This window comes from Epargyreus clarus, unplaced genomic scaffold (genome assembly GCF_041222505.1).
Source record: "Epargyreus clarus isolate Ecla_fem2 unplaced genomic scaffold, WU_Ecla_fem_2.2 ptg000035l, whole genome shotgun sequence".
Classification (NCBI taxonomy): domain Eukaryota; kingdom Metazoa; phylum Arthropoda; class Insecta; order Lepidoptera; family Hesperiidae; genus Epargyreus; species Epargyreus clarus.
This window is the reverse complement of record NW_027332240.1, coordinates 10,125,594-10,142,728: the sequence shown is the minus strand read 5'-3', so window position 1 is coordinate 10,142,728 and position 17,135 is coordinate 10,125,594. Positions and strand designations below refer to the sequence as shown.

General features: G+C 42.4%; 1 protein-coding gene across 1 annotated transcript in view; it reads left to right on the top strand.

Moving 5' to 3' along the window:
• The window catches only part of stmA (Protein EFR3 homolog stmA), a 34,698-nt gene extending 17,563 nt beyond the window's left edge, over positions 1-17,135 (top strand). Inside the window, exons 5-20 of the mRNA XM_073091880.1 lie at positions 32-130; positions 548-702; positions 1,695-1,773; positions 2,161-2,326; positions 2,849-2,919; positions 3,043-3,234; positions 3,542-3,714; positions 4,542-4,645; positions 5,156-5,276; positions 6,049-6,184; positions 6,703-6,819; positions 7,764-7,884; positions 8,750-8,841; positions 11,453-11,614; positions 14,232-14,388; positions 14,843-17,135. Coding sequence (XP_072947981.1) covers positions 32-130; positions 548-702; positions 1,695-1,773; positions 2,161-2,326; positions 2,849-2,919; positions 3,043-3,234; positions 3,542-3,714; positions 4,542-4,645; positions 5,156-5,276; positions 6,049-6,184; positions 6,703-6,819; positions 7,764-7,884; positions 8,750-8,841; positions 11,453-11,614; positions 14,232-14,387 — 1,944 coding nt within the window. The 3' untranslated portion in view covers position 14,388; positions 14,843-17,135. The remainder of the gene's footprint in view (positions 1-31; positions 131-547; positions 703-1,694; positions 1,774-2,160; positions 2,327-2,848; positions 2,920-3,042; positions 3,235-3,541; positions 3,715-4,541; positions 4,646-5,155; positions 5,277-6,048; positions 6,185-6,702; positions 6,820-7,763; positions 7,885-8,749; positions 8,842-11,452; positions 11,615-14,231; positions 14,389-14,842) is intronic.

The window sequence follows — 17,135 nt, the reverse complement described above, 5'->3', positions numbered from 1 at the left end:
AGTTGCCGTATAAAATGTAAAATTGTTTCAGGGAGTAATAAGAAAAACAGTATCGGATGATCTCGTCGAGAACATTTGGGAAGCTCAGCACATGGACAAAATAGTACCTTCACTGTTATACAATATGCAGGTAATGACAGGTTTCATTGTTTATACTCATTCTTATATTTCATTAAAAAATATATTCACTCCGGGGGTTTTGTACAAGTTTTCGTGAAATTGGTTCAACTGTTTTCTTTGTTTTGAATTAATTTGTATTAAAGGATCGGGAAATAGTTAAAAATTACTTTTTGTATCTAGCAACAGACAGACAAGCAAACATACACAAACAAAGAAATTTTGAAAAATGCTTTTACAACTTTCTTTTCGGTTTCACTGAAACTGAAGTTCATTTAAATAATTTTGGAATATTCGACGTTTTCTTTTTAAGGGCGATACAATATCATATTGTATACTTATACACATAACGTTGCCACAGCGTGCTGTGGTGCAGTACGCTGTAGGAAGGCCGTGTGTAAACATCCTAACGTTGATCTGTTGTTGGCAGACAGCGGAGAAGTACGAGACGGTGTCGTGCATGGACACGGACACGCGGGACGGCGTGGAGGAGGACCCGCCGCGGCTGGCCGAGGCCTGCCTGCGCGAGCTGGTCGGCCGCGCCTCCTTCGGCCACATCCGCAGCGTGCTGCGCCCCGTGCTCACGTGAGGCCACGCTTACGGTACACGCGGCACGTGGAGGAGGACCCGCCGCGGCTGGCCGAGGCCTGCCTGCGCGAGCTGGTCGGCCGCGCCTCCTTCGGCCACATCCGCAGCGTGCTGCGCCCCGTGCTCACGTGAGGCCACGCTTACGGTACACGCGGCACGTGGAGGAGGACCCGCCGCGGCTGGCCGAGGCCTGCCTGCGCGAGCTGGTCGGCCGCGCCTCCTTCGGCCACATCCGCAGCGTGCTGCGCCCCGTGCTCACGTGAGGCCACGCTTACGGTACACGCGGCACGTGGAGGAGGACCCGCCGCGGCTGGCCGAGGCCTGCCTGCGCGAGCTGGTCGGCCGCGCCTCCTTCGGCCACATCCGCAGCGTGCTGCGCCCCGTGCTCACGTGAGGCCACGCTTACGGTACACGCGGCACGTGGAGGAGGACCCGCCGCGGCTGGCCGAGGCCTGCCTGCGCGAGCTGGTCGGCCGCGCCTCCTTCGGCCACATCCGCAGCGTGCTGCGCCCCGTGCTCACGTGAGGCCACGCTTACGGTACACGCGGCACGTGGAGGAGGACCCGCCGCGGCTGGCCGAGGCCTGCCTGCGCGAGCTGGTCGGCCGCGCCTCCTTCGGCCACATCCGCAGCGTGCTGCGCCCCGTGCTCACGTGAGGCCACGCTTACGGTACACGCGGCACGTGGAGGAGGACCCGCCGCGGCTGGCCGAGGCCTGCCTGCGCGAGCTGGTCGGCCGCGCCTCCTTCGGCCACATCCGCAGCGTGCTGCGCCCCGTGCTCACGTGAGGCCACGCTTACGGTACAGCGGCACGTGGAGGAGGACCCGCCGCGGCTGGCCGAGGCCTGCCAGTTTCTTAAAAAAAAGAACCTAAATATTAATTAAGACATATAATCAATATTTTTAGAACCACTTCCTAAAGGTTTACGCGAAATTTTGGCTATCACAAGATAAGTATTGTGGGTGCATTATTTTATTTTGTTGTTACAGACACTTCGATCGACACGAACTATGGGTACCGAACGACTTTGCAGTTCACACATTCAAGATTATCATGTTTTCGATTCAGGTAAGATTATTTCTGATCAGATGAATAAATGAAAGAATGAATATTTATTATAGCTTGAAAAGTCATAATATTTGATCCATAATAATTATTTCGATGACAATTGCTAGAGTAAGATCGAAAGCGCAGGGGATTTTTTATCATTCCTACCCTCTTTTTCAATCTTCCCCTTTCTCCTCCTGAAATTTTAAGCAATCGACTGTAACAATTAATGCTGTAGCTTTAATTATTCTAAAACTTTCGTTTCCCAAATTACTGCTGTTTTTTTAACTGACTCTTTTATTTTTAGACTCGGAACCCTTAGCATCTCAATATTAATATCCATTCGACAATACTTTGGTGTTACTAGTGTCAATATAAATAACTCATTTTATGTTATTGTACCCGCAGGCGCAGTATTCGTACAGCGTAGTGGAAGCCCTGATGCAGCATCTGGACGCTGGTGCAGGCGGAGCGACAGGCGCCAGTGGAGATGCAAGGGCTCGTACCAGAGTACGGGCGGCTAGAGCGACCGTGCTTAGTAACATCGTCGCCATCGCCGCTGGGGATAGTGTGGGTATGTTGGGGATAATTTATATAAGGACGATGTATGAGGGGGCGTGTGGGGACAGTTGTCAGTCGGCAGCCATGTGTAGGGGCGAGTGGGTAAGGGGGTTGAAGATACTTATACATCGGCAGTGGCGTGAGGAAGGAAGGTTATTTCCCTCAGACAATATTCGTATAGCGTGGTGGAAGCCCTGATGCAGCATCTGGATGCTGGTGCAGGGGGAGCGGCGGGGGCGAGCGGGGACGCGAGGGCTCGTACCAGAGTGCGAGCGGCTAGAGTCACTGCGCTTAGTAATATTGTCGCCATAGCCGCCGGGGACAGTGTGGGTATGTTGGGGATACTTGTACATGGGTTGGGGCGTATGAGGAGTGAGTCTGTGAGTGAGGAGTGAGTATGTTGGGGATAGGCTTTACATGGACAGCGGCGAATGGGGAAGGTTGTTGGTCCCCCACACTATATTCGTATAGGGTGACCAGTATTTAATGTTAAATTAATATAGTCAATTATTTATATTTCTTTTCTTTTTTTCAGGTCCATCCGTTCTGGAAATCATCAACAACCTCCTTACTAATTTGAGAGCGTCGGTTGCTAGAGATTCAGAGGTAAATAAATATTCATTAAAAAAAACAATAAAATACACTTACACAACAAATAACAAATTTTATTTTATTTATTTTCGTGACTATGCGATAGATGTATAAAATATAAGTTCTCTGCCCCAACAGAAAGAGTCCGACGAAAAGCTATACCAAGAAGCACTGATCAACGCTCTGGGAGAGTTCGCGGACCACCTGCCTGACTTCCAGAAGATCGACATCATGATGTTCATCGTGAGCAAGATCCCCAGCGGCCAGCGCGGGAAGACCACCAAGGCGGACGCCATGCTGCAGAGCATCCTGCTGAAGTCGTTGCTCAAGGTAGGTGTTACGTTGCTGGAGTGACGCTTTAGGAGAGGATGAAGTTGCTTAAGGTGGGGATGAAGTTGCTCAAGGTAAGGATAAGGTCAGATAATTGCTTATGTTAAAGAATGAATTTGTTTAAGGTGCTGATATCATATAAAAAAGTAAAGATGACGGTAAAATAACTGTGATTGCTTGTACTTAGGTAATATACCCTTAAAACATACATTTGGGATTTTTTTTTATAAATCTCTCAGGTATGCAAGTTTAAAACTTAATTATATTATATTGTATTATATCATAAACAAAAGTATATGTTTTCCAGGTGGGCACGACATACAAGACGACGGAGCTGAGCAAGGCGTTCCCGCCCGCCTTCCTCGACGCGCTGCTCCGCGTGTCCTCCGCGGCCGAGCCTCGCACCCGCGCCCTGCTGCAGCGCATCCTACATACCCTACTCGATAGGCGGAACAACCTGCCCTGCCTCGCAACCGCTACGTTAGTTATACATTTTTATTAATTTGTAGAAGTTAATAAAATGCATTTTAATTTTTTTTATTATCGAAAACAGGAGATTTCCCACCGGGATAGGTGATTATTAGGCACGGGGAACGGCCATGCTTCTACAATGACAGTTCGAAGCTTAGCATATGTGCAAGATGTTGATTGGAAAACTTTGATAGCGTGATTCAGAATACTCACCCACATTTATTTTTGTTTATTATTTTTATTTATTTATTTAATGAACACACAGTATTGCTAAATACAAGTGGCCATAGCCATCGATGGATATCGCATACAGTCCACCTGAAGCAAAATGTTACTGACGCAAATCATCTGTATGTAACTACGTATAAAATAAATTGTAGTTGAAGTCGATCACAAATTGGTTATCACGCCGGAGGATCAAGATGGTCATTTCATATGTAAATCAGCTGGCATCCACTTTCTACCATGGAAACACAGAACTACATCACGCTAGAAATAGATATGTCAATAAGCCTTTTCTGGTTGCTCAAACCACTTTAATGACAAGACCCTCTGTGATTCGATTTCGGCGCCACTACTGCCACACCTGTTTCTTCCCAACGAGAGTTTTAAGCGCTCCTGTGTTCTAATTTACAGGACACTTTTTCGAGATAAAGATACCCTATGTCCTTTTCTGAATTCCTGTTAGCGTGTGTACAAAATTTTATGATAATCGGTTATAGTTAAGGCGTAAAAGTGTAACAACCAAACAAACTTACATTCGCATTCATAACATTAGTTACTATATTTATTTTATTTATAACCTATTTGAATTTATTCTGTTTTCTTCTTCACAGAGTGGAGTACGCAGAACTCGGTCTGACGGTGGAGAAGTGTTCGCGGCCGGATCTCATATTCATCAGCAAACACGGCTATGCTATATTCAGCTCGCTATATGATGGTATGATTTTATTTTATGTTATAACAGTGAGACAGCACAAATAATCCCCTGCCTTTTGGGCCTTGTAACTAATCAATGAAAACTCGTGCTTAGCAGTGGGTCACTAATGACGACGACGACCAATCTAATGAAATAAGAAGTGTTAGGTGGTTAGCTGTTGGATGGGTGACCATTAGTGGATAAAAGCGACAGTTAACATTGTATAGCAGTCGTTAAACCTTGTCGAAAATGTTATGGACGGATGAAAAATGGTTTTGAAATTTGTCACGATTGCCGCATCAATTTCTAGTGTGAAGCTGTTTTTTGCATTTTTCTCACTACCGTCATAAGGTGAATGCCGGCTGAGTCAGTCGGTGTGCGGCCGTCGGCCTGAGCGGACGTGTCGTTGATTAAGCGAGCCAAATAGCTATCATTGTTGTGGACACTACACATAAGTAACATGGATCGTCCATTTGTAATTGAATCACGATGTTTTTAAATGTTTTATATTATTATTGTGTACGGTTCCAGGTCTGCAGCTGGAGTCGAACACCCTGGAGAACGTGCAGGCCATCTACACGACTCTGGCGCTGCTCTGCATCGAGCTCGCCTCCGAGGAGACCGTCTGCGATATGCTGCACTTGATACTCGCGTGAGTGGCGTAGGGTTTTTAGTTTAGTATGAAGTTAGTAGTATTTTGTGTTAAGAATGTTTTTTTTTTTAATTTTAATAAGATGACGTGCAGTAATTACTTTAGACATTAGGGACGGGGTTGGGAATTATCGTGTATGTTTTCTGCAAGAAATAATGTAAAAATACAAAACATAATAGTTAAATTAAGTAAAATATTTTTTGTATTAAAATATGGCTGGCTAAATCCTTTACAATCATATTAATCGCGGCTAATGTATTTCAGTTGTTTAGCGTATTTAAATTGAATGACAAGTTGTCAATGATTTTTTGTGAGCTTTGGTAAGGGTGGAGGACTGAGCTTATCATGACTTTTCTCCAAGGTCGGAGTTCAGTTGTGTAAATCACTTGTAATTATCTTGTAAATAACGATGCCATTTAAGTGATGGTTCGCATATTTCAAAATTCGTGTGTAGATTTCTTTTTTCTTTGGTAAAGTGCAAGATATTTTTTTGTGAATTCCAAGGTAGTCAGAGGCCCGGGGTTTGAATCCTAAACTATCAACACCAGAACTTTATAAAACACTCGGTTCTGAACTTTGTTTCCCGACTTGTAAAGACATACTTCTTTTTCTGACATAAATTTTGCTTACAAAATTATTTCTGTCTATTGCAGCTATGATTCTTGATACATTTTGTATGGCTGACTTTGACAGGTTGAAATCCTTTGTATTTAATTTTTTTCTCAATATTTAAAATCAAAATTTTAATAAAGTAATATTTTTTATTTTTCAGTATCCAGCAGTCTGCGCTCTCGAACCCGGTGCTGTCGACAGCGCAGCAGTGTCGTTTGCACGCCGCGGCCATATCGCTAGCGGCGCTGGTGCCGCACGTGTTGCTGTTGCCGCGGCTCGCTGAATACGTACAACAGGTAATGTATATTTATACTATTTTATATATAATATAGGAGTAGCAGACGAGCATGCAGTCCATCTGATGGCAAGTGGCTACTGCCGCCCATGGATGTCTGTAATCAATCAACCTTAGATAGGATTACATATTCCTACCTGAGGTCGGCCATAGATGCGCCGCTACTCCTGAGGACTTAGCTGGAATTCCTCGCAAAAGTATGTCTCCCTTACCACATCCTTCAAAGCAGAGCAGAGCATAACACTGCTATTATGAGGCAGAAATAGGTGTGGCGGAGGTGCCACCGTCAATCCACAAAGGATTCTATCACTTTAAAAAAAATATACACACATCTGTCTACCTACACCTGTTTCCTTTCATAACATCAGTGTTCAACGTTACTGCGTTCCAATGTGAAGGTGTGGTAAAGGAGGCATACTTATCTAAGGCGTTACAATTTAGTTCTCAGGGTTGGCGACGTATTGGGTGGACGGATTGATTATTAATATCTAACTCGGTCAATTACCAATCCCTCCCCAGATAGTGGAGGCCCGTCGCGAGGAGGGTCCGCACCTGCTGCCGCCGCTGCAGGAGGACTACGGGGAACTCCCACCAGCTCGTCTGCCTGCCAAGCTGCCCTACCTCATGATCGACCAGGTACACTCCGCGCCGAACTTCTAGTCCGCTCTCAAATTGTTGCGCGTTGGTTTAGTTACGTTCATCATCATCATTATCATCATTACTGTCCCACTGCTGGGTACGGGTCTCCTCTCAGAATGAGAGGGATCAGGTATGGGCCGTGTCGAACTTCTAGTCCGCTCAAGTTGTTGCGTGCAGGTATACTTAGGATATACTTCGTAACGTAAGGGCATATTAACGCAGCTATGTACCCGTGGGTGAGAGCGGGCAAAGGAGGGTGGCGGGGGAGGTGGTCTGTATTCGTCCCGCTAATATCTACAATTTGCTCTTGCAACGCGACTCGTTTCTGTATTCGGACTCTACAGGCCCACTGCTAGCCACTGCTCTCCTCTCAACGCGAGAGGGGTTTGGGCCATGGTCCACCTTTCTGGCCAAGTGTAATTGGTAGTTGTACAGAACGCATTTCACAACATTTTTAAGTGCATAGGTTTTCTTTTTTTCGCCCATAAATCATAAAATAATTCTTCGTAAAATACGAGGTAGTCGGAGGTCCGGGATTTGAATCCTGACCTACCAACACCAGAAGTTTATACAAGTAGACTTCGCAAAATATTGTTAATTTGTGAATGTGATATTTACATTATGTACCTACAAACGTTCCAAATCTTTACTAGTATAAAAAATTAAAAATTATAATCTATTTGCAAATGCCCTCGTTCTAATAAACAATACATTGTGCTAAATTTGAAATTTAAGAACATTTTGAAGATATTTGGTATGCAATTGAACCGAAATTGTCAACGTAGATCATTGACTGATGATACGTTTCGCAACAAACTCTTATAATTATTTGTTTAATCATACTTTGTTTTGTTTTTGTACTTTTTTAATTAGGTAAGTATTTAAAATAATGAAATATAAGTTGTACATTGTATTTAATAGTTTCTTAATGTGGTTTCCAGATGGCGCTGTGTGACTGTGTGAAGGCCAGCGGTATCGAACCCAGTCGCTTGCAGTCGCCGTCCCCGTACTCGGCCGGCGGACCACAGGGTCTTGCGCATAGACACAGCTGGGTGGAGGCTGGTATGGATATATATTTTCAATTATTGCAATTAATTTAATTAGTAATTAATTAGTTCACTATATATTTCTATATTTTTTATATAAAACTAGCAGTGCCCGCAGCTTCGCTCGTGTTTTAAAAAATAATATGACATACATATGATATACTGAAAAATTGTACCTTCATTGGAATGATAGTGGCGCTATCTGTCGAAAATTTGTCGTACCAACTCAAAAACCTTTGTGGGCTCATGCACAACTTTGTTAAAGATCATCACATGATCAAATGCATACTTTACGACTATATAAGAGATATACAGACAAACATTCATTTATATGTAAGATCAAGACGTAAGGTTAATAAACATAAATTGCACACACCAAGCTGTAGATTACAAATGTTAAAAAGTAACGTTCATATTTCAGTAATTCAAATATATAATAAATTACCTAATTTTTTTAAGGAATTACCATTGAATAAATTTCGAAGAAAGTTACAGGAATGGCTCATAGAAAGGGATTTTTATACCTTACGCGATTATTTTAATGCCAAATTTGACTAATTTATATTTTTATGATATTTTAATCGCATTATATTATTGTTAGCTATTGTTTTGAACACCCGAAGGGGTAGGACATAAGAAAATATGTTAATTTTAAGACCTATGTGTACCACTATGTTCTTGCAAATAAACTGAATTGAATTGTATATAGATTGAAGTGACACATGAGCTTGCAATCAACATAGTTTTAAAAGCTCCTATTTAAGTATTCCATATAAAATGTATAGTTATTACTCCCTCAATTTTGCTAACAATATAACCTTTAAGGTTTCAGGACACTAAATCTAAATTCGTTTGGACTTAATGTTTTTTTATTCACACAGGAGCGGCACAAGGTCGGGACAGCTTAGCCGATATCTCAGCCGGACCTGCTACAGAGCTGGACAGTGCTAATAGCTCACCTGGAGTGCAAAGAGTGAGTATAATAATCATAAAAATAAATACATTAAAAATAATTCGACGTTCGTATTGTGCCGTGCGATGGTTACGCTTAAGTATAAAACTCTGGATTAAGTGATGATAATGATGATAGGAACATATAAAGTAATGGAAAGGCCTTGTTAAAATTTGTTTTTCTTAAATTTTGTCAAATAACAGAAAGATTTGAAAGGACAGAACTTTATTTTCTGACTTCTAATTAGAAAAAAATGCTTGAAGTCCTAATTATATAAAAACAATTTTAGAAATAACCACCTCGACTTGTCGTTAATCAACGACACACACTAGTGAGTGGCATAAGTGAGTCCTGCAACGGGTCTCTGGTAGTGTTATAAGGGCCTTTAAAAATCGTAACGCTATAATCTTATTAAACACAAAGGTGGTAGGATCCTATATGGTTCGACCAGACGGCAGCACCGCCACACCTATTTCTGCCTAATAACAGTAGTGTTAAGCGCTGCTGTGTTTCGGTTTGAAGGGTGTGGTAAGGGAGACATACTTTTCGGAGGCATTTCAGCTTAGTCCTCAGGGGTAGCGGTGCATCTGTGGCCGATCTCCGGTAGGAATATCAAATCCTATCTGGGGTTGATTACAGATGTCCATGTGCGGCAGTAGCAACTTACCATCAGGTGGACTGCATGCTCGTCTGCTACTTCTATATTATAAAAAATAAATATATAACGGTACAATATATAACTATACTAAAACCCGTCTATATGTCTAGCAAACGCAATATGACGCTCTGGACGAAGAGTACAGAAAGTTCATAGAGAAGTACAACCACAACTTCCGTCCGTACTCACAGAATTTCGGAGCTTACGTAATATACGTTATATTTTAATATTATAAAGAACTAGCTGACCTGACTGACAAAACCTATTTTTCAAATATATTTCATATAAATATAGGCTATAAATATGTTACTCGTGGATAATGTAGCTTCTGAATGGTGAAATATTTTTTTTTATTATCGGTCCAGTAGCTTTTGAGCCTATTCATTATAACCAAACAAACGAACAAAGTTTTCCTCTTTATAATATTAGTGTAGATAATTATAATATGATGTATCAATAACAATTTTATCCCATTCGGCCCCTTAGGGGATGAATTTTCAACAATCAGTTTATTCTCACTCATTAACGTACTCATTTACGTTATAAAGTGTAGTGTCATTAATACTATGATCATGTAACTGTAGTTTTGTTAAGGGAGGGGGTTAAGTTAGGTGTCCTTAGGAAGTGGTGTACCGTGTGTTCTCGCCGCCCAGAGTATATAGGTTCCTTATATGAATATCCTTATCAGAAAAAATACCTTGTCGTATTTACTAATTTTATCCTAAAATTCAACTTATATTTATACACCTATTACCTGGCTCGGCAAAGGTTGTGTTGCCATATAAATAAAAAAATGTTAAGGGTGAACAACCCTTATCACTTAGGGGCATGAAAAATAGATAGTAGCCGATTCTCAGACCTACTGAATATGCATATAAAATTTGGTGAAAATCGGTAAAGAGGTTTCGGAGGAGTACGGTAACTAACATTGTGACACGAGAATTTTATATATACACTTATGTAACTCACCCCTCCCCGCTCTCATGCTACGTCCTTGTTATTTTCTTAGAAATAGTAATCCAAAATGGCATCTTAGAGTAGTCACATTACTATTAAAATATGTGCCTACAGAGAAGCGACAACGAATTTTGGCACTGGGGCCACGTGGAAGCGCATACCTCCAGTTCCTTCGATATGAAACGGGATAGACGGAGTGTGGTATTGGATAAAGATCTATTTAGTATGAGAATAGGCTGGAAGTAACTAGTTGTATGATTAAGACACTATCGGAATATAGTATAGGTGTATCTAAAAATAGTTAATTGTGATATTCTTTGTTGTCTTTCAAGTATACTTATTTAATTGAACACTTTACCTTAACTTAGTTTATGTAAATAGATATCTCATCGTCAATTTTCTGTTTGTTAAAAGTATTAAATATTCTAAATCCCCAAAATGATCCAGATATATTTCGTATTCTATTTTCATCCCCTTCTGTTCATCTTTATTTATTGGATTTCTGTTCATCCATGTGTTAATCTTGTTTAAGGAAACTTATTTGTCCTTCATGTCATTATTTGTATTTCACTTCCTAATCGTATTTTGATTACTTTTTTATTTTTTACTTTTTGAAATGCATTTTATTAGCTTTCATTTGTTTTTTATTTTTTTTGTCAGTTTCCAATTGTGTTTCCTTTGTCTTTCTTCCTTTTGTTTTAATCCCATTTATTTCCAATTTTTGACTTCATAATCGGATATTTTTTTCATTCTCTATCTATGGTAAGAAAAAATTTATTAAATTTTTTCTTACCATAGATCTAAATTTAAAAATTTTCCAGGACGCAGACGTTCTCAAGTTTTTATCTTTGGTAGGCAAAACATTGGATAAATCTATTATGAATAACGGGTGTAAAATGAACTTAATTTATGTTAAGATTGAAAATGTTCCCTATTGTCCCATTGGGTATTTATGGCAAGTGAAATGTACGCGCGTGCCATTGGATACATCCTAGAAATATATGTGTGTGTCTACAGCACCCGGCACAGTCGGAGAGTGTTAGTCTGGAGGCGCTCCGTCGAGCGGCCAGTGGTCCGACCGACGCCGAGCGCCGCGACGCCGAGCGACGCCGCGCCACGCTCAACAACACCTTCCGCACCGCGCCCTTCGACCACCTGCTGCACCTCACGCAGCCCAAGGTGACCACACACACCGCACACACCGCACACACCCTACGCGCCACGCTCAACAACACCTTCCGCACCGCGCCCTTCGACCACCTGCTGCACCTCACGCAGCCCAAGGTGACCACACACACCGCACACACCGCACACACCCTACGCGCCACGCTCAACAACACCTTCCGCACCGCGCCCTTCGACCACCTGCTGCACCTCACGCAGCCCAAGGTGACCACACACACCGCACACACCGCACACACCCTACGCGCCACGCTCAACAACACCTTCCGCACCGCGCCCTTCGACCACCTGCTGCACCTCACGCAGCCCAAGGTGACCACACACACCGCACACACCGCACACACCCTACGCGCCACGCTCAACAACACCTTCCGCACCGCGCCCTTCGACCACCTGCTGCACCTCACGCAGCCCAAGGTGACCACACACACCGCACACACCGCACACACCCTACGCGCCACGCTCAACAACACCTTCCGCACCGCGCCCTTCGACCACCTGCTGCACCTCACGCAGCCCAAGGTGACCACACACACCGCACACACCGCACACACCCTACGCGCCACGCTCAACAACACCTTCCGCACCGCGCCCTTCGACCACCTGCTGCACCTCACGCAGCCCAAGGTGACCACACACACCGCACACACCGCACACACCCTACGCGCCACGCTCAACAACACCTTCCGCACCGCGCCCTTCGACCACCTGCTGCACCTCACGCAGCCCAAGGTGACCACACACACCGCACACACCGCACACACCCTACGCGCCACGCTCAACAACACCTTCCGCACCGCGCCCTTCGACCACCTGCTGCACCTCACGCAGCCCAAGGTGACCACACACACCGCACACACCGCACACACCCTACGCGCCACGCTCAACAACACCTTCCGCACCGCGCCCTTCGACCACCTGCTGCACCTCACGCAGCCCAAGGTGACCACACACACCGCACACACCGCACACACCCTACGCGCCACGCTCAACAACACCTTCCGCACCGCGCCCTTCGACCACCTGCTGCACCTCACGCAGCCCAAGGTGACCACACACACCGCACACACCGCACACACCCTACGCGCCACGCTCAACAACACCTTCCGCACCGCGCCCTTCGACCACCTGCTGCACCTCACGCAGCCCAAGGTGACCACACACACCGCACACACCGCACACACCCTACGCGCCACGCTCAACAACACCTTCCGCACCGCGCCCTTCGACCACCTGCTGCACCTCACGCAGCCCAAGGTGACCACACACACCGCACACACCGCACACACCCTACGCGCCACGCTCAACAACACCTTCCGCACCGCGCCCTTCGACCACCTGCTGCACCTCACGCAGCCCAAGGTGACCACACACACCGCACACACCGCACACACCCTACGCGCCACGCTCAACAACACCTTCCGCACCGCGCCCTTCGACCACCTGCTGCACCTCACGCAGCCCAAGGTGACCACACACACCGCACACACCGCACACACCCTACGCGCCACGCTCAACAACACCTTCCGCACCGCGCCCTTCGACCACCTGCTGCACCTCACGCAGCCCAAGGTGACCACACACACCGCACACACCGCACACACCCTACGCGCCACGCTCAACAACACCTTCCGCACCGCGCCCTTCGACCACCTGCTGCACCTCACGCAGCCCAAGGTGACCACACACACCGCACACACCGCACACACCCTACGCGCCACGCTCAACAACACCTTCCGCACCGCGCCCTTCGACCACCTGCTGCACCTCACGCAGCCCAAGGTGACCACACACACCGCACACACTACACACACATCACACACACCGCACTCGGGCAGGGCGGCCCCACACCCGCCGCGCCACGCACACACAACCATACCATATACATACAACCATATCCATACACAACACTCGTCTACGGCGGTCGATCGACGCCGCACGCTCAAACACCTTCCGTACCGCCACATCAGACACAACACACAACTACACCTGACCTTGACACACACACATCAAACATCCACATATCGTGTCATAACACTACACCACTATATCACACCAACACACAATACCGTGACACACTAACAATTCACGCTGTGACACCCCCTAAACAGTAAACACCAACATACAGGACACTGCAAATACTAGTGTTACTCAGTGCATAAAGCTCGGAATAGGCACGTGACCACTTTGTCATTATACATGAAATCAAAGAATGAGAGAGAAAGAACGCTCAAAACTTTTATATATCATATCACAGAACACTCCTAAATCTTATACTTTAGTTAGTCCAGACTGTCACAAGGCTCTATCTTTTAAAAAGATAGAAACTTGAACATTTTATAGGGTAACGGTGGATGATATAACAGTTAATATATATTAAAAACAAAAAATAAACTTTAAAATAAATGGGGGTCGCCATAAAATAAACTGGTATTTTTTGGCATTTTTCGCTTTATCTTTCGAACCGTAATAGGTAAACTGTTCAAATTTTCGCAATGCATTAACTTTTATGGCTGCTATGATAACAAATGATATATTTAAAACTGTTTTCTTACATTTGTTACTTAAACTTATAAAAATTACGTAATTATATAAAATATGTAATTATATTCAGTACGAGATCAAAGACAAACTGGAGGAGATATTCAACTCGATATCTGAAGAGCCGCTGTTGCCCACTTCGGGCGCGTGTTCGCCCAACACTGGGAAGTCGCACCAACAACACATCCCGCCCCATACTAAGTATTTTCCGGAGCTGTTTCTATACTGAGGTGAGTTTTGTACGTAGTAGTTGCAGTAAACGAAATATGTATACTTCATATAGCATTTATGTTATAGTATGTTATACATATTGTAAAGTTTTTTAAAGTCAGTTTTTTGTTGATTTTTTCTAAATCGACATGTAAAAAATCATTAGGTTATCGATCATCATTAGGTTAACGAGTAGATATTGCAAGTTTTGGCAAAAAAATGCGAATTTTAAGTAAATATTGCAAGTATTATAAAAAAAAAATAGTTTTATGTTTTTGGATAGCAATAGTTCCACATAATATTGTGTGTGCACATAATATTGTCACATGCACTTTTTTTTGCTAAAGAGGTGTAACTTCTTACTGGAGTACTTGGGTACACGTGTTTTGTTGTCTGATAATATTTGCTAAGGTTAAATTAGAATCCCACGAAGTAGGCGCCATTTTAAATTTTAACATTTTTTTTTATTTTCAGATGGACAACACTTACACGAAATACACCGTGCAATTATTTAGCTTTTAATTAACGACAGTATGAAATAAAATGTTTTGCTAAAAGACAAAATCCTAAAATTCAACCAGATTTGTTTTTACTATTTTTAATTTTACTTCGCGACATCGACAAAGTAATTTTTATATAATATTATTATAACCATAAGATTTTAGCTTTTATTTTGGCTATTTGACTATATAATAGATATGTTTTTTCTCCGCTGCCAATTTTGGAAACAAAAAATATACAACACTGCCTCCATTTTTTGATATTACAAGAAAAGAAATGATTTTTCATTTTGTCGTGAACATCTCAACCCTCTAATATTTAAACGCTGTTAAAATTATTTGCTTAAGTTTAAACGTGCTTCATATAACTTTAAAAGTAAATAATATAATAATAATATACGTGAAAATACTATAAAAAATCACAGATGGTAGATTTCTTCGTTGTTCAACACCGGCGACGCCACCTTCATTTACTTTTCTTTTAAAACAAAATTAAATATGATAGGGGTTAAAGCTTTTATAATTAGAAATAGCTTGAGTAATTGTAAGTGCATGACCCTAAGGGGTCTGCCTTGAGAACTACTCCCCTGTAGCCAACCCCTAGCTTATTATGGCACATATATGAGTTTTATGTCGCTGTTTCTAATCCGAATTATAATTTTGATCCCTGTGTGCTAGTGACAATAAGTGTAGATGTATACAATATATAAATACCGATGAGTGGTGCTCTGCTCCCTTTGGCGACCGGTCGTCCTTGATGCATACCCTCAGGACCTCCGTAATAAAATTTAAATATAATATACGTCCCGTGACGAATTCCGAATGCCGACTGTCTGTATAATGTGTGTAATGACAGAAACGTCAACATTCCAAATTTTGAATTTACTCTTTAGTATTTATTATCAGTATTTCGACCAGTTCTAAATACTTAACAGCACACTTTACAAGTTCTTTGTGATGCCTCAGATGAAACTCCCTTACCCCTGAGGGGCATGTTAGGGCTACCTCTGCGGAGTTAAACAGGAATAACCACTGAGGAGCTAGGGATAACTACTTTACACGTATCAGAACAGCTTTTAAGGCAAAACTAAGTGACGGCAGTGCCGAAGTTGAACTTCGAAGAACCTATATAATATTAACAGTAGCTATTCAAATATTATATATAACTCTAGATCTAATTAAAACAAATTTAATATTAATTTGCACAATCGAATAAGTATGTAACTGCTGCTACAGTATAATATATTAATTTTAATTATTAATAGTAATTAAAAATAGGTTAAAATACACTGCTCGCTTTAATTAATAATCGGAAAAGCAATACACGGTTGAAAAGTAATAATAAATGTATGTAACTGTATTATCGTGGCTAAATTTTGTTAAAATATTAATATAATAATGTTGATATTAAAATTATTTTATTATTTTCCATTTAGAAGCGGCTAGTAAAGCTTTGAAATTAATCTTGTATTATTTTGGTTATAAATGTCATCGACTTAGAGTGAGATAAATCTTCAGACATGGAACGTGTCAGACAGGGGCCGTGCCAGACATAAATGTTTCTCAGTATCTATACGATACTTTGTCTGGCCCTGCCTGTGTCTGTGTGGTCGTGTTACTGTGTTAGATATAAAATATAAATACGTTAATATATTGTTGATGAGAATACTACTATGTTTGCCACGGCACGTGACTGATACGCTCTATGTCTGTAGATTTAGAACCTATGTAAGCTCGAAGTATTTTTTTGGATTGGAAAAATAATTGAATAGGTTTTGTTTGAAAAAATACAATTTAAACTTACTATTACACTTTAAGCCGTCGAATTATGATATTGTTGACGAAGTAACTAAATAGACTGCTTAAAGTAAAACATTTTCAATACGGACTTCACAACTTTAGTAAATTGCGAACTCTTCACAGAATTAGCCACAAAAAGCGCGCCACACTATGAGACCAATAATATTCGTGGGCGTGGCTTACGTAAGACCTAATCGTCTTATACAATACCAGGAAAGGTATTTGGGGGTCTTTTTAATTACTTTGTGTCTGGCAAATGCCAGTGCAATGCCTGGCAATGCAACTTAACTACGTATAAAATATAAATTACGTAAATTAAAAAAAATGTGTTTAATGAACGAAATGTTTGACATATAATACTGTTATGATATTAACTAACTGAGTACTGTATCGTATCATACTATGAACGTTACCGTATCGGCACATAATATAAAGGAACTTCTAAATAAATGTCATTTTTTTAACTT